The sequence below is a fragment of the Calypte anna genome, chromosome 1 (assembly GCF_003957555.1).
Source record: "Calypte anna isolate BGI_N300 chromosome 1, bCalAnn1_v1.p, whole genome shotgun sequence".
Lineage (NCBI taxonomy): Eukaryota > Metazoa > Chordata > Aves > Apodiformes > Trochilidae > Calypte > Calypte anna.
In genome coordinates, this window is record NC_044244.1 from 61,257,969 (window position 1) to 61,274,958 (window position 16,990).

The 16,990-nt window shown below is 41.8% G+C and overlaps 1 protein-coding gene across 5 annotated transcripts in view; it reads left to right on the forward strand.

Moving 5' to 3' along the window:
- DENND5B (DENN domain containing 5B) overlaps nucleotides 1-16,990 on the forward strand; it is a 115,155-nt gene that overhangs the window by 83,066 nt on the left and 15,099 nt on the right. For 3 of the 5 annotated variants that reach the window (XM_030449320.1, XM_030449305.1, XM_030449338.1), the window contains 5 exons: nucleotides 5,614-5,707; nucleotides 9,244-9,375; nucleotides 10,203-10,355; nucleotides 10,904-10,982; nucleotides 12,207-12,288. In XM_030449320.1, the coding sequence (XP_030305180.1) occupies nucleotides 5,614-5,707; nucleotides 9,244-9,375; nucleotides 10,203-10,355; nucleotides 10,904-10,982; nucleotides 12,207-12,288 (540 nt within the window). The remainder of the gene's footprint in view (nucleotides 1-5,613; nucleotides 5,708-9,243; nucleotides 9,376-10,202; nucleotides 10,356-10,903; nucleotides 10,983-12,206; nucleotides 12,289-16,990) is intronic. The other 2 variants (XM_030449330.1, XM_030449313.1) reach the window with 1 other exon arrangement.

The following is a 16,990-nucleotide window of genomic DNA, read 5'->3' on the forward strand; positions in this document are numbered from 1 at the left end:
AAGTGGTCTTTCTCTTGTACTGAGTGGTCCATCTTACATGTCCTTTTTCTGTCTCCCTACATGCTGGGTACTGTTTGAAGGCTGGCTGTCTTAAAAGAAGGGATTTTGGGTTTTTTGTTTGTTTTGGGTTTTTTTTTTCCAGGTAGTTATAGAGTCCCGTTTAACTTATCAAGATATGAGTCAGCAGTGAGCCATCCACACAACACTGATGTTATTTAAGCTTTGTGAGTGATAAAACCGCACCTTTTAGGTATGAAAATCTGAAACAAGCAGTTATTTTACATTAGATAACCTAATAGATAGAGGACACCATTGACAGGTGCAGTGAAAATATTAATGACTGGTGTTCAAATACATTAATTTTCAAGAATAAAGTGTGACTGATTATCTAAATTTAAAAATGGTTCCTGAAATAGGAGCTATATGCTATGAGGACTTGGAACCTGATGGGTGAGACTCCTGAGTACTGATCCTCAGTTGAAGTGTTGCAAGGTGATAAAAGAACAATTAACTTCCTGCAGTTAATATATAATTTTAGAGTAGCTATGCAGAATTAAAATTTACAGGGAATGCTTGCATCCTCTATTCTGTTTACTCTCCCCTGAACAGCGTTACTGTCTCAGAAGAGTTTGCAAATTAAATACCATTTAAGACAGTTGGCTCGTCAGTGTTTAAGGGGTGATGCAGGCAAATTGCTACCACAATTCCTTGCAGTGGAAGGTGGTTGAAGTACCACCCTTCTAAATCTTCTTTTTCCCTGCAGTCTGATAAGACAATCTGCCAGTACAAGACCTCTCTGAATGTCATTTTGCCCATTTTTGTCCACCCAACAGGCAGTTTAAAAGCTTTCCTCTTCAGCCCTACAGCAGAGATGGGAAAGGTGCATTAGTGCCTATTTGAGCCTTTTTTCTCCTTACCATGGAGCAGTGTGTGCAGAGCAGATGCAGTGCAGGACTTCTGTGAGCCCATCTGTGAGGAGCTGGAGCTTGGATTCAACCTTCCTTTTAATTTCTTCAGTTCAACATGATTCTATGATCCTATGACTTGAAGTCTCTGTAGTCCCACACAAACTACTTAGCCCAAGCAGTATTTAATGTGTGCAGGCTACATGCATGCTTTAGGGGGAATTGTTGGAGGTACAGTACATCTGTCTGCTAATTTGTGAATACAGAAACTAAATCAGCTCCTCTGATGGAAGAACATGGGTAAAAGGGGTGTTGTCATGATGGCACAGCAGTCTGCCTTGAGTGATGGTCTATATGGGGAGATGTAAGTTCTGTCCTACAGCCAAGTGCATTTGTCTCCTTCCTTCTCTCAGTTATCACTGTAACTAGATTCTAAAATATGACAGCAATTTGCATGGTGATGGCAATACTGTTTCAGCAGCACATTGCAAGTATTGCAGTATACATCTTGCCTATTTCACCCATGTCTATTTTGGACAAATATTTCTTCATTTTTCCATGGAGCTTTAAAAAGAAGGAGCTTTAAAAAGAGAGGTGGGCAAACGTAGGGGGAAAAGATGGCTGTATGGTTGCAGTACAGCACCAGTCCCTGGTGTGAGGCTGCTGTTCTGCTAGATTGGTTTCTGACAGCTCTGATGCTGTGACTACCTTGCCATTTTTATTACAGAATTGAAGCCTCCACAGGTTAAGTACTATCTTTCCCAAGTGTCACTTTCACATTTTCTCCAACCTCTGCAAACCTGTTCCAATGCTTGCTGGGTCAAATTTGATATTGAAAAAATAATGACTTTGCTGTCTTTGTGCTAAAAGGATCTTGGTAGGAGGTACCTTAATTTAATTTCTCTATGTTGAACAGAGCACAGGCTTCTCTGGTCCCTTCTCTGAAATATCACTGTTTTTCTGCAGTCCCTAGAGGTTGATGTGGGAATTAAATAAGGGCAGTCTACCAAAATGAGACTCTCATCCCTGGGCTCTCAGCATCACAGTGCCTGAGCTGTGGCTGCTTCATCCCTAGAGACGTGGTGCATGTAGCAATGCTTCTCCTGTGAGGAGTCAATGAAACATGCCAGTAGTCCAGGCTCATGGACTACAGGGAAAAAAAAAAAATAAAAGGGGAGAAAGGCCTTTTTTGGGTACCAGGGAGGACTCAGGCAGTATTTGGGCTGGTTGGCAGTGCTGTGTGTGCTCTCAGAGGCTTGTAGCTCATCCTCCTCAGGCAGGAGCCAGCCAGAAGGGCCTTGCCTCCTCTGGTATCTGCTCCACAGGGACACAGGCAGTAGTAGTTTAGCTAAAAAGCCCATGAGTAAGGGCTGGGAAACAAGCAGGAGTTTGCTCATGTGGGTACAGTATTCCTCACTGCTTTGGCAGTGCCAGGGCTGAGGCATGAATAAGGCAGCAGCTGATGACAGGGCCAGGAGAAGCACCTGCAAGGGATTTCAGCAACACAAGGGAGGTGGTGTGGCCCTCAGGGGAGGGCTCTTAACCCCTCTTAGAATCATTTTGAGAGACCAAAGGGAGAGGAGAAGAGTAATGTAAAATGTGGTCTTTGGTGACAGGTGTGGAGGAGGGTTACTGCAATACTAGATTATTTTGGGGAAATTGTGTGCCTCAGTAAAGAAAAGGCTTTAAAAAATTGACTGCTTAATCCTGCTTATCTGCTCTTAGATCTTCACCAAATCTCCCTGGAGAGATTCAGAGCAGCATCCAAATGCAGAGAGCTCACCCAGCACCCCGGTAGCTCCCTCTTCCCTTGCTTAGAGGCTGGGGAAGGGGGAGCCTGCAGCTCACTGCCTGAGTAATCTCTCCAGCTGATGAGCAGAAGCCTTTTTTTCATAAACAGCTAATGATCTTTACCTTTCTGTGCTGAAAATATTCAAATAGTTCAGATTCATAATCTGGAGAATGATCTGTGCCTTCTCCCAGATGGAGTAACAGGGCTGGAATTAACTGAAAATGGTTTAATGATGGTGTATTACTTGTAATTATTCTGTGGCTTTCATCCTGTGTTCACTTTGGGTGAGACATGTTCCCTCAAAGGACACTCAGCAATTTTTAAATCTTCCTGCAGAAATGCAGGTGGAGAGAGATCAAAGCTTTAATCTAGAATTCAAAAAATGTCATATAAAATTGAGAATAGTTTATTTATAACTTAACTTCCCAAAGTATTACTGGCATTCTATTGTGTGAAATGTAAGCATGGTACTAACTTGAAATATATGGAAGGTCTGTAGAGTCAGGAAGCTAAAAGCACTTTTATATCTGCTGTCCTCTGTTCAAGGGAGTATTTTTTCTGCTGCATTCCTTCTTGTTGAGATTATTAAAATTTGGGGTTTATTTCATCCCTCTCAGGCATCTAAGGAGGTGTTGGATGTTGCTGAAAAAAAAAAAAAAAAAAAAAAAAGCAGTGACTTACTAAACTCACAGGCTGTGTATTTTTAAGACTTCTGAGGAGGTGTAAAGTCACCTATGTCAGTAATGTATTCCTCTGAGAAGGTATCAACATTTGCTGTGCAGACACCTATTGGGCTGTTTTGTTTTGTTACTGAAGACCTGAGACTGTATTGCTTTAAAAATAAATTTCTTGTGATATTAGATGCCGAGGTGCTGAGCCATAATTGCACAGAGACCCAGGGGTGTATTTCTTTCCTTCTACTTGGTAGGAAGGGACTTTGGTTTGAAAATTAAAAAATTAGTTTCTGTGACTTTTTTCCCTTTTTACCTGTGCAGTTAGCCAAAATTTGGTCTGCAGTTGCCTCTCTGGAGGAACTGCTGGGGATAGTTAGGTACATATATTTCCTCTCTGCAAACAGGACAGTTTGGTTACCAGGGGTCACATCCCTGCACTTCTCTTGGGTCAGGTTGTCTTCCCTGTGCACCCCTGATGGTTTGCTGGACAAGTCAGGACCCAAGTCCAGCACTGTGCAAGGGTTAGCTCCTCCAGGCATGCACCTGCCTATGAAATATTTTCATCACCAGCTGAAACTCCTTGGCCAAATAGTTCAGATCCCAGATTCTATTTGTATGTGACAGCTTCGTGGAGAGGCTCACCAAGCAAACGCTTCTGTCTGTGATGTGTGCTTCCCTCTGCACAGACCTATGAAAGGTAGAGAACCCAAATCCCCAGGAGCTCTGCTTCCTGAGTGATTGCTCCTGTAGAAAAAGCCATCTCAGAGCAGATGTTCTGGCATGGGGTCTGGCGTGGTCACTTCTGTTTGGAGTAGAGAGGCCAGGATGGAGACAGGTTTTGGAGGATCCCTTTAACTCAGGTACTGAGGTTCAGGAGTGTTGTTTTTTGTGGGTTTTTTCCTCTTTCTTTTTATTTTTCTTCTAGATTGAGATTATCCCTTTGAATTCTGCCAGGCAGTTTCCTCCCATAGGCAGAGATTTGTTCGGATCTCCTGGCAGGCTCTAAAGCTATAGCCCTGCCTTGGGCAGGCTCTATGTTCTGCTTCACCTTGGTTTTGCTCTTTAAGTTCCCAGTGCAGGAGAAAGACAGAACAGATGACTTCATAAAGTGACTGAAAGGCTATGCACTTGAAGGCCTTTTTTTTTTATACTGTATTTGAAAGATGCTTTTAACTTCAATAAACACAACCACAGTAATTAAGTAATATCATTCTGAAGATGTAGCCTTTGTGTTCATCAAGATACCTATTTTTAATGCTTGAGAGGTTGCTTTATGCAGTGGGTTTTTTTGGCTTTTTCACAAATTATATATTAACTGTTTTATTCTCTGCACTAGTTGAGCATTTTTGTTTTCAAGGATTTGAAAGAACACTGTGGTATTATCAGAATCAGGCTGGAAAGTCCTCAGGACAAAGTTATCTTGTTTTGTTATATTAACTGGCATAAAAGAGTATGGATGCTTGGGAGCTTTAAGGTTGCTCAATTTCAAACCTAGTTACCAAGTGGCTGCTTTCAGGCAGCAGCTGCAGATGAGGAAGAAATTCAAGTGGATGTACATTAACATCATTAACATGTAGCAATAAGTACAGGCTTTCTGTAGTATGTAGAAACCAGATAAAAAAAAAAAAAGTTAAAAAGGTATGATGAAGATTAATCATACCTGATTAATCCCAGGAAGTGTTGTTTGTAGCCTTTAAACATCGGTGCACCCAACAGTAGTTACTATTGCAGTGACGAGGTTCTCTGAAATATGTTCTGAAAGTACCACAGAAAGGAGAAGTTACACCTCTCACAAAAGAGGAAAATGTTAGGAACTGTTTCTTAAAATACCTTATGGTATTTAGTTCGGTCCTACGGATGCCATTTTTACCAAATTTCAGCAAATGCAACAAAAAACAGTGGTATTGGGTAACTAAGTACAACGATTTTCTTGGTAATAGCATCAATGATCTGCATTTGGGTGACACAGGAACTCTTGCTTGGAGACGCTGGCAAGCAGCAGGAATGTTTCCATCAGAGTTTCCATCCCTGGGGTGCATGCTGGTGGTTCCCCATGATGGGGTCAGGCACCCGCAACCTCCAAGTTCGCTCCGGTTTCACTTCTCCCACTACAAACTCATTGGACGTCCTCTGGCTCCCAACCTAGGTTTTCCCTCTGGCTCCCAACCCAGGTTTTCCCCCCTGATTTTTTTTTTCTTTCTGCTCACACGTGTCTCCTCTCTCTCTCTCTCTAACTCCCCAGCCGCTGGGCCAGTCGCAGCACCACCACCCAGCGGAGGAAGGATCGCCTGCGGCAGCACTCGGAGCACATCGGGCTGGACAATGATTTGAGGGAGGTAGGTGGCATCAGCTGGGGGCCACAGGAGCTTGTGATGCAGGAGGTGAGGTTTGGACAAGGGATGTGCTGGTACTTGGGGCAGTTTCATTGCTACCATAAGGTTTCTGCGGGTCTCTGCAGCCGTCCCATTTAAATGCTGCTTTGACACAGATGCCTGCCTATGTTGTACAACTTCAAAGCACAGAACAGAAGTAAAATGCTTTTATTATTTTTGAATCTGACAGCCCCTTTGATGTCAGGAAAGTGGTTTATTTGCTGATTTACGTCCCGCTTGTGCAGCTGTAGAGAGCAGAGCCCTGGGTGCAGCTGCCAAGCTCTGGGCAGGGTGAAGGTCTCTGCAAAAGTCACCTCCTTGAATAAATGTCAGTGCTGTAGAGGAAAACGAGGCAGAGCTTTTTTGTTTTTTAAAGGAATTTTTTTCTCTCTCTCTCTTACGTAGATTCCTGACATGAGTAAGCCTATTTGAAAGGTTAAGACCTTGGGGGCTTTTAAGCCTAAAGCTTGGAAACTTCTGTGCATCTTGTAAACGTCACACTTCTTTCCCATCTTTTCAGTTTCTTACCCTTCACTGAATATTTTCTGCCATATTTTTCCACTGATGTCCATGTGCTTCTTTTGTATGTCACTAGCAAAAATAAAATGTTCATGCTGTTTTGTGGTAAATCTTGCTGAATAATGTTGGCTGGTGCTGGCATTTGCACTCCAAAAGAACCCAGATGGATGAGTCATCTCTTGAACCACATCTTCCAACAGTGTTTCATGGAAACACAGCAAAACAGCACTTGTACAGGTTGCTATTTTTGCTTTGCAAGTGTATCTTAAATGTTGCCTTTTGTGTATATCTCAGCAGAGATTTTTCAATGCTTTGTCATGTATTTACTTTCTTCCCTTTTTTGGCTGTGGATCATATGCATGCTTCTTTTGCTTTGTCTCCTCTTTCTTTCTGTCTGTTCTGCCATTTGGGCATCTGGCTCCTCTTAGCCCTTGGAGGAGCTTTTGCTTCGTCAGAACTCAATGGCCTTCTGGGAGTGGGATCAGGGACCACCCCCTCCTGCACGGCCTCCTAAAAAATCCTTCTCTGAATGCTGCCTGGTATGTTTTTCATGTTGAAAGATGCTTTTGAGGTGTTGCTAGCATGAGGAACCACCATCTTTGCTGTGTCTCAACCTACTCCCTTTCTCATAGAGAAGGGGCACATCCCTGTAGAACTTGGAAGTGTGGTTATAATCAGAAAAGTAGCTGGAAATCAATTCTAGGCTCCCATGCCAGCTTCCTAGCAAACATGACAGCTCCAAGGCTGGGAGATGAGAATTTATTTTTTTGCTTTTTTTTTCCATGTTTCTTGCCTGGCAAATTTGAGAGTCAAATCCAAAAAGCATTACTCCCTGACTGCTGTATCATCACATCCCAGCGTGGAAGTTACTGGTGTGTGGGGATGCTGATGAACAGGCAAAGGGCAACCCACTGGATCTTTCATTCCACCCTTGTTCTTCTCTTGAACTTAAAACAATTATTTTTTTTATTTTAGTGGAACACAGAGACATAATAAATAATAAAGTAAGGTTTTCCATGTTTCATACTCTTCAGACTATAACCACACTCTGCATTTAATTTGCCCTTTTAAATTTAAAAAAAAATAGATTCCCTAATTATATATTCCCTGTATTACTTTTTCACTGTTTTCGTTGCTAATTTTTGCACTCAGTTAGATGGAAGTCACTTGTGAGATTGCTTGCTGAAAAAACACACTTTCCTCATCTGTGATCTTCACTTTTTATTCCCACATGAAGTTCTTAAGCTATTTTGAAGTCCTTACAGTATCAGTGAAAATGTAATTACCTAGCTGAGCCCTTTTGTTGAACACAGCTTTCCATGACAGAACCTGACATTTTTGTCTGACCTATGGGACTGATGTTAAGTGGCTCGTGTCCAAATTTTGTATGGGTAAAAATCCAGATGTGTCAGAAAAGGTATATTCCCCCAGTACCAAAAAAAACAACAAAAAAACCCCCTAAAAAACAAACACCTAAAAAAAAACAACTAAAAAAAAAAAAAGAAGCGAGCAATTTCAATTAACTTCAATGTGTGTAGATCTTGCTTTTGTGAGCTGCATTGTTTCCTCCCCAGAGACAGAAAGCTCTGAAAATGCAGCAGCTGTAGTGCCCTCTCTGTTCCTAAGAAAACCTGACCAGCAGCAGCACCAAGTCACTGGAGGGGTGTGATCTTCTCCTCTTGGGGGAAAATTGGATGTTGTCACATACCATCCCCCCAAAAGGGAGCATTAACTGGATAAAAACATACTGTGGAAATGGGACACATGGAGCTATGGACACGTTGCCACATGGAGCCATGAGCACCGTGCTTCAAGACTGTTTTATTTGGCAATATTCTATTATTTTACTCTTTTGAAGAAAAAATTTCTGAATGATGCCTGGGTGACTTTTTGATAGTCTTCATATTTGCACATCTAAATGTGGCCAACTTCTTAGCTTTGCTCAACACATGGGCATCTCACTGGTGTTGGGCGCAGAGGACCCTTTGTTGGTTGGTTTGGGGGTTTTGGCTTAACAAAATAAACCCAAACAAATAAACCATAAAAAAGCCCTGAACAATAAGGCAATGGAGCAAGGTTTAAGTCTTTTATTAGAGCTTGGATCCTTTTTTTGAAGAGCACACCAATTTTTTTCCATGCTTCTCGATTACTAAGCTACATTTAAAAAATGAGCCTGAATGTCAGTTTTGTTTAAAACAAGCTTTATTTGTAATTAAAAATTGAGAATCAAATCAAGTCTGTTTTGATTGGGGTTTTTTTCACCCCACATAAACCTTTCAGGTGAAAAGTAATGGAGTAAAACTTTCACTAGGTGTATTTCTTTTTCTTGTGATATCTGTCAAAGGATTTTTTTTCCATTTATGTACAGCCTGCAACAAGTTAGAAAAATGGCTTTTTGTTTTGTCAATTTTTTTAAAGTGAAAACCAAATAACAGTGGAAGGAAAGGTGATATTTTGATTTTATTGCTGAATGAAGTTATTTCACTTCTGTGCGATTGGTGGGGCTAACTTTGTGCTAGTGGTTAACAGCACAGTTCACCAACTAACGTTCATTGTTTTGGCTCCATGCAAGTTGTTGCTCCATGCAACAAGTTAGAAAAATGGCTTTTTGTTTTGTCAATTTTTTTAAAGTGAAAACCAAATAACAGTGGAAGGAAAGGTGATATTCTGATTTTATTGCTGAATGAAGCTATTTCACTTCTGTGCGATTGGTGGGGCTAACTTTGTGCTAGTGGTTAACAGCACAGTTCACCAACTAACGTTCATTGTTTTGGCTCCATGCAGGAAATATCTTGTTTTTTCTGTTGCCAAAAGGGAGCACTCCACTTCTCCAGCCTGACACCTATGCATAAAACAACTCATTATGCCATTCCTAGGTTAACAGTAGCTCATTCCTTTTCACCAGCATTTGCTTGCCTAGGATAAGAAAAAGGAGAATCCCTCTGACTTGTGAGATCTAAAATGATTCTGTCTGTTTTTAGAAATACATGCAGGAGGCGAGGAGTTTAGGAAAAAATTTAAGGCAGCCCAAACTCTCAGACCTCTCTCCAGCTGTGATTGCACAGACCAACTGGAAGTTTGTGGAAGGGTTACTGAAGGAATGTCGCATGAAGGTAGGTCCTTTCCTCCCCCTTCCTCCTCTCTCCTTGCTCACACTGAGCCCAAACAGCATCTGCAGATGGTGTCCTTACAGAGTCCTTCACAGCTGGAATGCTGGGGGTCAGGTGGAGTACCAGGGTGTATGTCCCTTTGGTGTGGTCTTTTTCAACTGCTAGGAAAGACAGGGAGGTATTATCACTCTCCTGTTGATGTAGTCAAAATTGGTGAAATGAATGAAAATGACAGGAAGGAGAATCAGCATGATCAGACACTATAGGGAGGACTTTAGGTGTTCCTATGTACATGTAGCCCATAAACATAATGACCCTTGGTCAATAAAGGAAATGTTCAGCACATGCAACTGTTGTGCAGTTGTTTATGCAGAGCAAAGGAAGTAGAACAGCTTGTAGTTTTGAAGAAGCTTTTATAGCCATGGACACATAACTTCTTGGTACTGGCAGCAGCTGGTAGTATATTTTATTAACCTGAGTTTTAAATTTTAGTAGCTGTAACAACAAGTACAACAGATTCCAAGGAAGACCAAAAATATAGCTCTGTACTCTGTTTTTAATGCCATTTACTATATCAACAGTGCAGAAATATAACAGTAGATAAAGAGTTTAAAAATAGGACAGTATGGAGTAATCCTGTAGTTGGTTGTTGGTTTTTTTTTTTAATTATTCTTTTTAATTTACCCTCTCTGTTGAGAGATTTGAAGTTTCGCTGGTCAGGCCTCTAGATTAAGCATGTTTAAGTCAACTCATCTGTAAGTTCTGTCCCTTGTTGCACGACAATCTTAGAAACCCTTGGGGTTTTTTGTTTGCTTGTTTGTTTTTTATAGACTAAACGCATGTTGGTAGAGAAGATGGGCCATGAAGCAGTCGAGCTAGGACATGGAGAAGCCAACATAACAGGTCTGGAGGAAAATACATTGATTGCTAGCCTCTGTGATCTGCTAGAAAGAATCTGGAGCCATGGTCTGCAGGTCAAGCAGGTTGGTAACTGGAAAATCAGGACTTGGTGCATACAGAGCTCTATTAAACACTGAATGCCATCTCAGCCTTTTAAACTGTTACTCAGTGCTGTCATTCCAGTTTAAAGTGGGAGGTATCTCTGGGCTCTGAGTTCCTGCTCTGTGTCTTGTGAGGGTTTCAGGAGTTTTGGAGGCTTGTTTTTTGGGGGGTTTATTTTTTATTGGTTTGGGGATTTTTGAATTTTATTTGAGAGTTGCAACGATGTTGTCATATAGGTGTTAGGTTTATTTTCTTTCAACTTTTAGAGGGAAAACCTGGGAAGGGGACAAAGAAACAAAGTGGGTGGTGTGACTGCTTAGATCAGTGAGGTGGCCTCTCTTCTTTCTGACATCTCATGACCTAAGAGAGAAGGACTGATTCTCACTACTTGTCTAATCTAATAATCAAAGAAATATAACTCTGGGTGTTTGGCCCATCAAAATGCCATCCCATTATTTTGCAGTGTTCACTGGCATTTTGTCTTTTGCCTGATTTAGCTAAAGCTACATACTACGTATTAAATTTTCAGGGGAAATCTGCTTTGTGGTCCCATTTACTTCAGTACCAGGAGAGAGAAGAGAAGCAAGAGCATAGTGCAGAGTCCCCAGGTGAGTACTTGGCAGCTGGCTCCATGAGGAGTCCATCACAATGAATAAACTTGGTCCTGGGAGGAACAGTGCAGCCACACAAAACCCACATAGGCTTTTTGGTGTATGTGGCCACTAATAATATATTTACATTTTGAGACCTTTCAAAATCATGAAGATGCCTTGATGTCTGGACAAAATAGGTTGACATCGTTGGAGGTAAATCAACATACTAATTATCCCTGTCTGGAAAATCACTCAAGGTCTATTCACTACCTTCCTCCCATTTTATTCACCACTGAGTGAGGTGTGAGCAGGAGTGCTTCTGCAAGAGGTGATTTCTCAAGGTGCTGAAGGTGTGGCTGTGCCTAAGACAGCTGACATTTTTCTCTCATTGAGCATAATCTGTCTCTCAAATTGCAATGTGAATAACTCTGTGTTCAATAGATCTTCACCCTGGTGGACAATACAGTGCAGAAGTTGTGTAGTTAATCTCTGCCCATCAGCCTAGGTGCCCTGTTTATGCTTTGGCTTGGCACTTTACAATCTCTAAATTACTTCTGTGTTGTAAGAGAGTTTGGTTTTCTGTGGACCTTGAGATCTCCCTGCCCACAAGCTGCTGCTTGTTGGGTATTGTAGTAAAAGCCTCTGAACTTTAGTGGGTCATCTTCCACAGGCTCTCCAATCTGCCAGATCTTGTAGATGGAAACTTGTATGATCAGTGCTCAAAGACTCATCTGTGAACAAACTAGGCTCTCTCATGAAAAGACTTTTTAATAAGCCTCAATGAGTAATGCACTAAGCAATCTGGCTGGCAGGCATAAATTCCTGAGAGCAAAATGTGTCACCACAAAGTAGTTTGATCAGAGTAACGGAGCACAGAAATGCGTGGCATTCTCAGCATCAAATGTGCTACTGTAGCTTAATTTTATCTCATCCTTCTCAGTTGTGAGCTTTTCATAAAAACATTTTACTAATAAGTTTCATAACTGTACAGATTTATGCTAGTGTATTTCACATACAAAAAAAGAAGCTGCTAAATCACCACATTCAATGCTGCATTAAGGAGTAGGTTGTTTTAAGCATTTTTCATTTTATCTGCTTCCATATTTCCAGAACTGAGTTAATGATAATGGAGTTGCCATTACCAGCCACTGACGACTGGTTTCAGCTGTATGTGAAACAAATGCATTGCAGACCATTAACGTAATTTTGTATTAACTTCATATATTTTCTCCTCTGTAGTAGCTGTTGGAACAGAAAGACGGAAATCTGATACAGGAATTAGTCTGCCTACTTTGAGGGTTTCCCTGATACAAGATATGAGGTATGCAGCTTCCTAAAGCATTGATTTCAGTTTAATTGTGTCACATAAGTTAAAGTTCCTCAACAGCTTTGTGTCTACTAAGGCAAAGGAGAATTAAACCTTCTTCTTAGCTCACATTCAAACCTACAAAGTGTTGCGAGTTTTATTTTATAAAACTTGTTTCCATGTTTACTTGATTAATTTTAGCTAAATTACAATGAAAATCACACAAGTTTTACCGGGGGTTTTGTTTTCCCTGGGGAGGTTCTTCTAGCAATGAAGCTAGAACAGCAGATAGTCAAATTCCTTGGTACTTTGTTTCTTTTTGTTTTAAATTACTGACCAATCTAGTATGGCTGATAGACAAAGTAAAGAGAGTAAAACCTGCCTGCAATGCCTGAGCAATACTCTTTCTTTTCAGTTAGCCTTTTATGACCAATAGTAATCAATGTAGAAATTTAGAAATGTAATCAAACCTAGTATTTGGTTGAGCTTAATGTTGGAATATGAAGTAAAGGCAAGTGCTTTGTAGGAGATCACAGCCGTTTCAAGAGATTTTTAGGAAGTGTTGGCTGGGAACTGGAAGGATTAGAGAGTAAGAAGAGGTGGAAGCTGCTGTGACAGCACCAAGCAGTTGTTCTTAAGAGCATCTCCTTGATCGAGCCACTGCAAGGTCAAGACACTGTTTAAAAACTTCGTATGGCTAAGCATTTCAGTGGGGTAAAAGTGCCATGAAAAAAGGAGAGGAGTAAAGCAGTAATGATCACCAGTTCAGAGATGCTAGAAATTGCTAGAATTTTGTTGTTAGGCAACAATGTGAATATTCTTTCTTGTAATACCATGTCCTTCTTCCATGTAAAAATATGGGGAAAAAAATTTATGGTAAAAATTAATTTTACACTTGAAATTCACAAAAACCTGATTATAGTCATGTGATTTTTTTTTTTTTTACCATGTCTGTTGTTACAGATTTTTTTTTCTGATGTGACATCCCACAGATAAGTCAGATGTTTCTGAAAGAAAATGAGTGCACCTCCTACCTGCACTGTGCAACCTTTTTGCTTGATGATACATACCTAGTTTGACTCTTGTGCTCTGATTTCAAAGCATATGACTTGCCACATATGGTTAAAACAAGATGTGGAAGAGGGAGGGAGAAAAAGTACAGTGTAATTAGGAGTGTGAGGCCAGGAGGTCATTTTGAATATGTGTCTCTCTTGTGGGATGTGGCAGCTATTTATTTAATTCGGTCCTGTGAGTCTGACAAGCAGGTAGAGGGCTAGTCTGAGGAAAGGATGGAGGATCTGGAGCTGCAGCTTGCATGCTGGGTGGGAATACCTGACAGTGGAGGCTGTGTGTGTTTGCTGCTGAATGTGTATTTTTCATCTTCTGCATACTTCTTGGGTACTAAAAGCCCAGCATAAATCTAAGCTCTCTTGCTTGAATCTCAACAGTGATTTTACTTTTTGGAGGAGAAGTACAGAAGCAGAACACTACCTATTGTAATATCTTGGGTATTCGTGATTGTCCACAAACATAGAAAATGCAGGGCAGATGGCGAGTTGAATTTGTCATCAAGAATCTCATGGCATACTTTGTCCTGCTTGGAAGGAATGCTGCTTAATATTTGTTTGCACACACAGATTTATGCTGGAGTTAGAAAGATGGGTAATTGCTAAATTGCCAGGGTTGCAGTGCTAACTGAACTAATGGCTGGAGGATTAAGCCTTGCCTTAAGTACAGCTTGTTTTTGTTGGCTCATGCAAGGTTATGTAAACAACTTGAAAAAAGAGGGCTGAATCACAGTCATGCTCTCAGTGTGCGATGAGCCCATGCTACAAGTAATGTGGTGTGTCCTCTTCCAAAACCAGGCATCTTAGATGTGGTCAGGAAGATGCTCAAGATGCTTATTTTGGTTCTCTGCACAGAGAGTCTCTTGCACAAGTGTGTTTGGAGTATGCCCTTCAGCCTTTTCCCCAGCTGAGGATCAGCAGCATCTCTCCCACCCCTCTTCCAGCTCTCCAGCAGACTCCTGCTGCAGCCTGCCTCCAGCATGGCCTCACCCTACAGGCATATCTTTGCACATCCAGCTGAACCAGTCAGCATCAGAGCAACTCCCTGAAACCTTTGGTCCACTAGGGTTCAAGTTTCAGGTGTTTCCCCTTTGAGCAAGCCCTTCAATTCTGCCAGAAGCACTTGCATTTATGCCTCCCCCCACCCTCCCCCCGCCTCCTATGGGAGCTTGCAGCAGAGGATGCAGCACCCTGGGTGCTGGACCCTTGGCAGTGATGCTTAACCTGCTGCAGTCCAGAGAAACTGGGTTAGCAAAAACCTGCTACCTGCACGGAACCAGCTAGTACAGCTCGGTTCTGGCTGTGCTGGGATCAGGAGCCAGGCACACCATCCTCAGGGGCATGGTGATACCCAGCAGCTGTAACCTCTTCTGTCAGAACAGCTATTTGCAGAGGGTACATCTCCCATACCCCAGGCACACATTTGACAGAGAAAATAGATTTTTCTTTATTGCTAATGGGATTAAAAGCAAGTTCCAACATAGGAAGCTGCACTGAAATTGCAGTTCAGTGCCCTGACAAGAAGAGTTTGCTGTGTGGTGATGAGCATACAGTCATTTTGCTTAGGTCATGGTTAAAAATAGAGCTGTTCTGACTCTCACAACTGAGAGTGAAATAAATTTGAGTTCCTGAATCCTCTGTTCTGTTACACTCTGCTTTGCTGACACCAAGACTGATTACTGAATCTTTCAAATGTTTCTGGTAAGCTGCATGGCTGAAGATCCTTATTTTTCCCGAATGCACAATTAAAGCTAATCTGATCTGAACCAGAGTCAGGTAATGATGAGTAGAGAGCGTGTGTAGAATAAGGTTGAGTCCATCTGTACTTGAATCTTCTCCCAGTAAGGTAACAAATTCTACTCAGTGTTTCATATTAGATATAATTCCATCTGAGCACTAGGGGTGGGAGAAGAAGAGGGAGGGAGGTGATAATCTGTGCATTGATCTTCCCATCTCAAAAGATTTGAAATGTCTGGAGGAGACTGTCTCAACACAACCTAGCTGAGTGTAGTTACCCCCTGTTTCTCAAGGCCTCCAGATCATGTGCCCTGCTGTCTGGCCTTGGAAGGTCTAATGCTGGCTCTGAGCCATGGAGAGTTTTCCAGTGGCAGAAGGCTCTGGGCAGTCATTCAGCTGGGAGGCACTGCTGCTGGCAGACAGAGGCTGCTGAGCTTGCTTGTGAAGGGCAAGGGCTTGCATTGGAGTGTAATGTGCCCTTCTGGGTTTGATTTACAGCTCACTGACAGAACTTCTCACCTGCTTCATCAGAGAACAATCTGGAAGCCACATTAGGAAATAGCAAGAAAGTTTCTTTTTAAAAAAATAAGGTTTTATGTAACCTAGATTTTTGTCACTGGCAAGCTACCATTACTTCCACTGATTGTTTCTTCTGATGGTGCTTCATATATGTATGCACAGCACAGAGCTGTATGATCCAGACCACTCAGCTTGGACTCCAAAGGTAGACCTGGATTTTGAGAAGCTGGGTAGGTCATCCTGGTGAAGAACTGTGCTGCTGAGCCATGGCTGTTATCTGCTTCATTTGTGCAGAGAAAACGTATTTCTGGGCAGCACAAAGTTGCACTGTGCAGATTTGCTCTTAGGGCCCTAGTCCTGTTATGTTAGAAGCTCTCTGAGGAAAATATTTTTCTGAAATAATGCAGGGTCTAAATATAACACAAAGCACAGGCTTGGGTGTAACAGATGGGGGAAAGCACGAGACAGTGAGACTACACTCATGAACATAAAAGCATCAGTCACAGCGTGACTTCGTTGGGTTTTCTTTGGAGTAAATACTGCCACGTGCCCTGATGCTCAGCAGTGCATGCAGGGCTTGCAAGGAAGATGCAGGAGTTGGGAAGTAACAGAGATCAGTTCAGACTCAGCTGATGGTACTTAGAGCCTGCCACAGAGTTTTAGAGGGCTGAATTGCCTGTGCATGTAACATGCAAACTGTGTCAAAATTAAGAAATTACAGCCTTCTCTTTCCCCTGCTGGAAAGTATTACGTTGTTTTTCTTGCTGTTTATTTAACCAAGCGGGGGGTATTGGAAGCAGCTTCACCATGCCATGGCAGACCTTTTCCTCTTCTAAAGCTCTCTGTGCTCTAAAACTAGGGTTTCTGGCTTTCTCAAAACTGTAATGTGGGAAGTAAAAACAAAACAAACAAACAAAAAAACAAAAACAAACAGAAAACAAAAAAAAAACCAAAAAACCCAAAACCATAGAAGAAAGCCCCTATAAAACAGTTTTTCTTTCCTACAGGGGGGAGGGCTATTCAGATTGTCACTTATTCAAGAGTCTCATATCCCTGAAAATGTGATTCTGCTTGTGACTGCCTGTCACTGTTTTTTTCCCCAACAATCATCTTTCTCTCAGATTTTCTGTTGCTGCCACCATCAAAGGGTTTGCTAGGGCCTTCCTAGTAGATTGTGGTTTGGAGAAAAGATGTGTATTTGTCCTCTGCCCTCACAGACATACCCACTCATGTTAGCAGCTTCAGGAAGACTCATAGCAGTGGGTCTCATAAGGTGTCTGCTTTTTTTAAGTGTTAGCAGTGTCCATGAGGATGTCTACCTCAGACAATTCAGGGATGAGCAGATCTACCCCTGCTCACCTTGGCCAAGCAAATGCCAGGACACAGAACAGGTG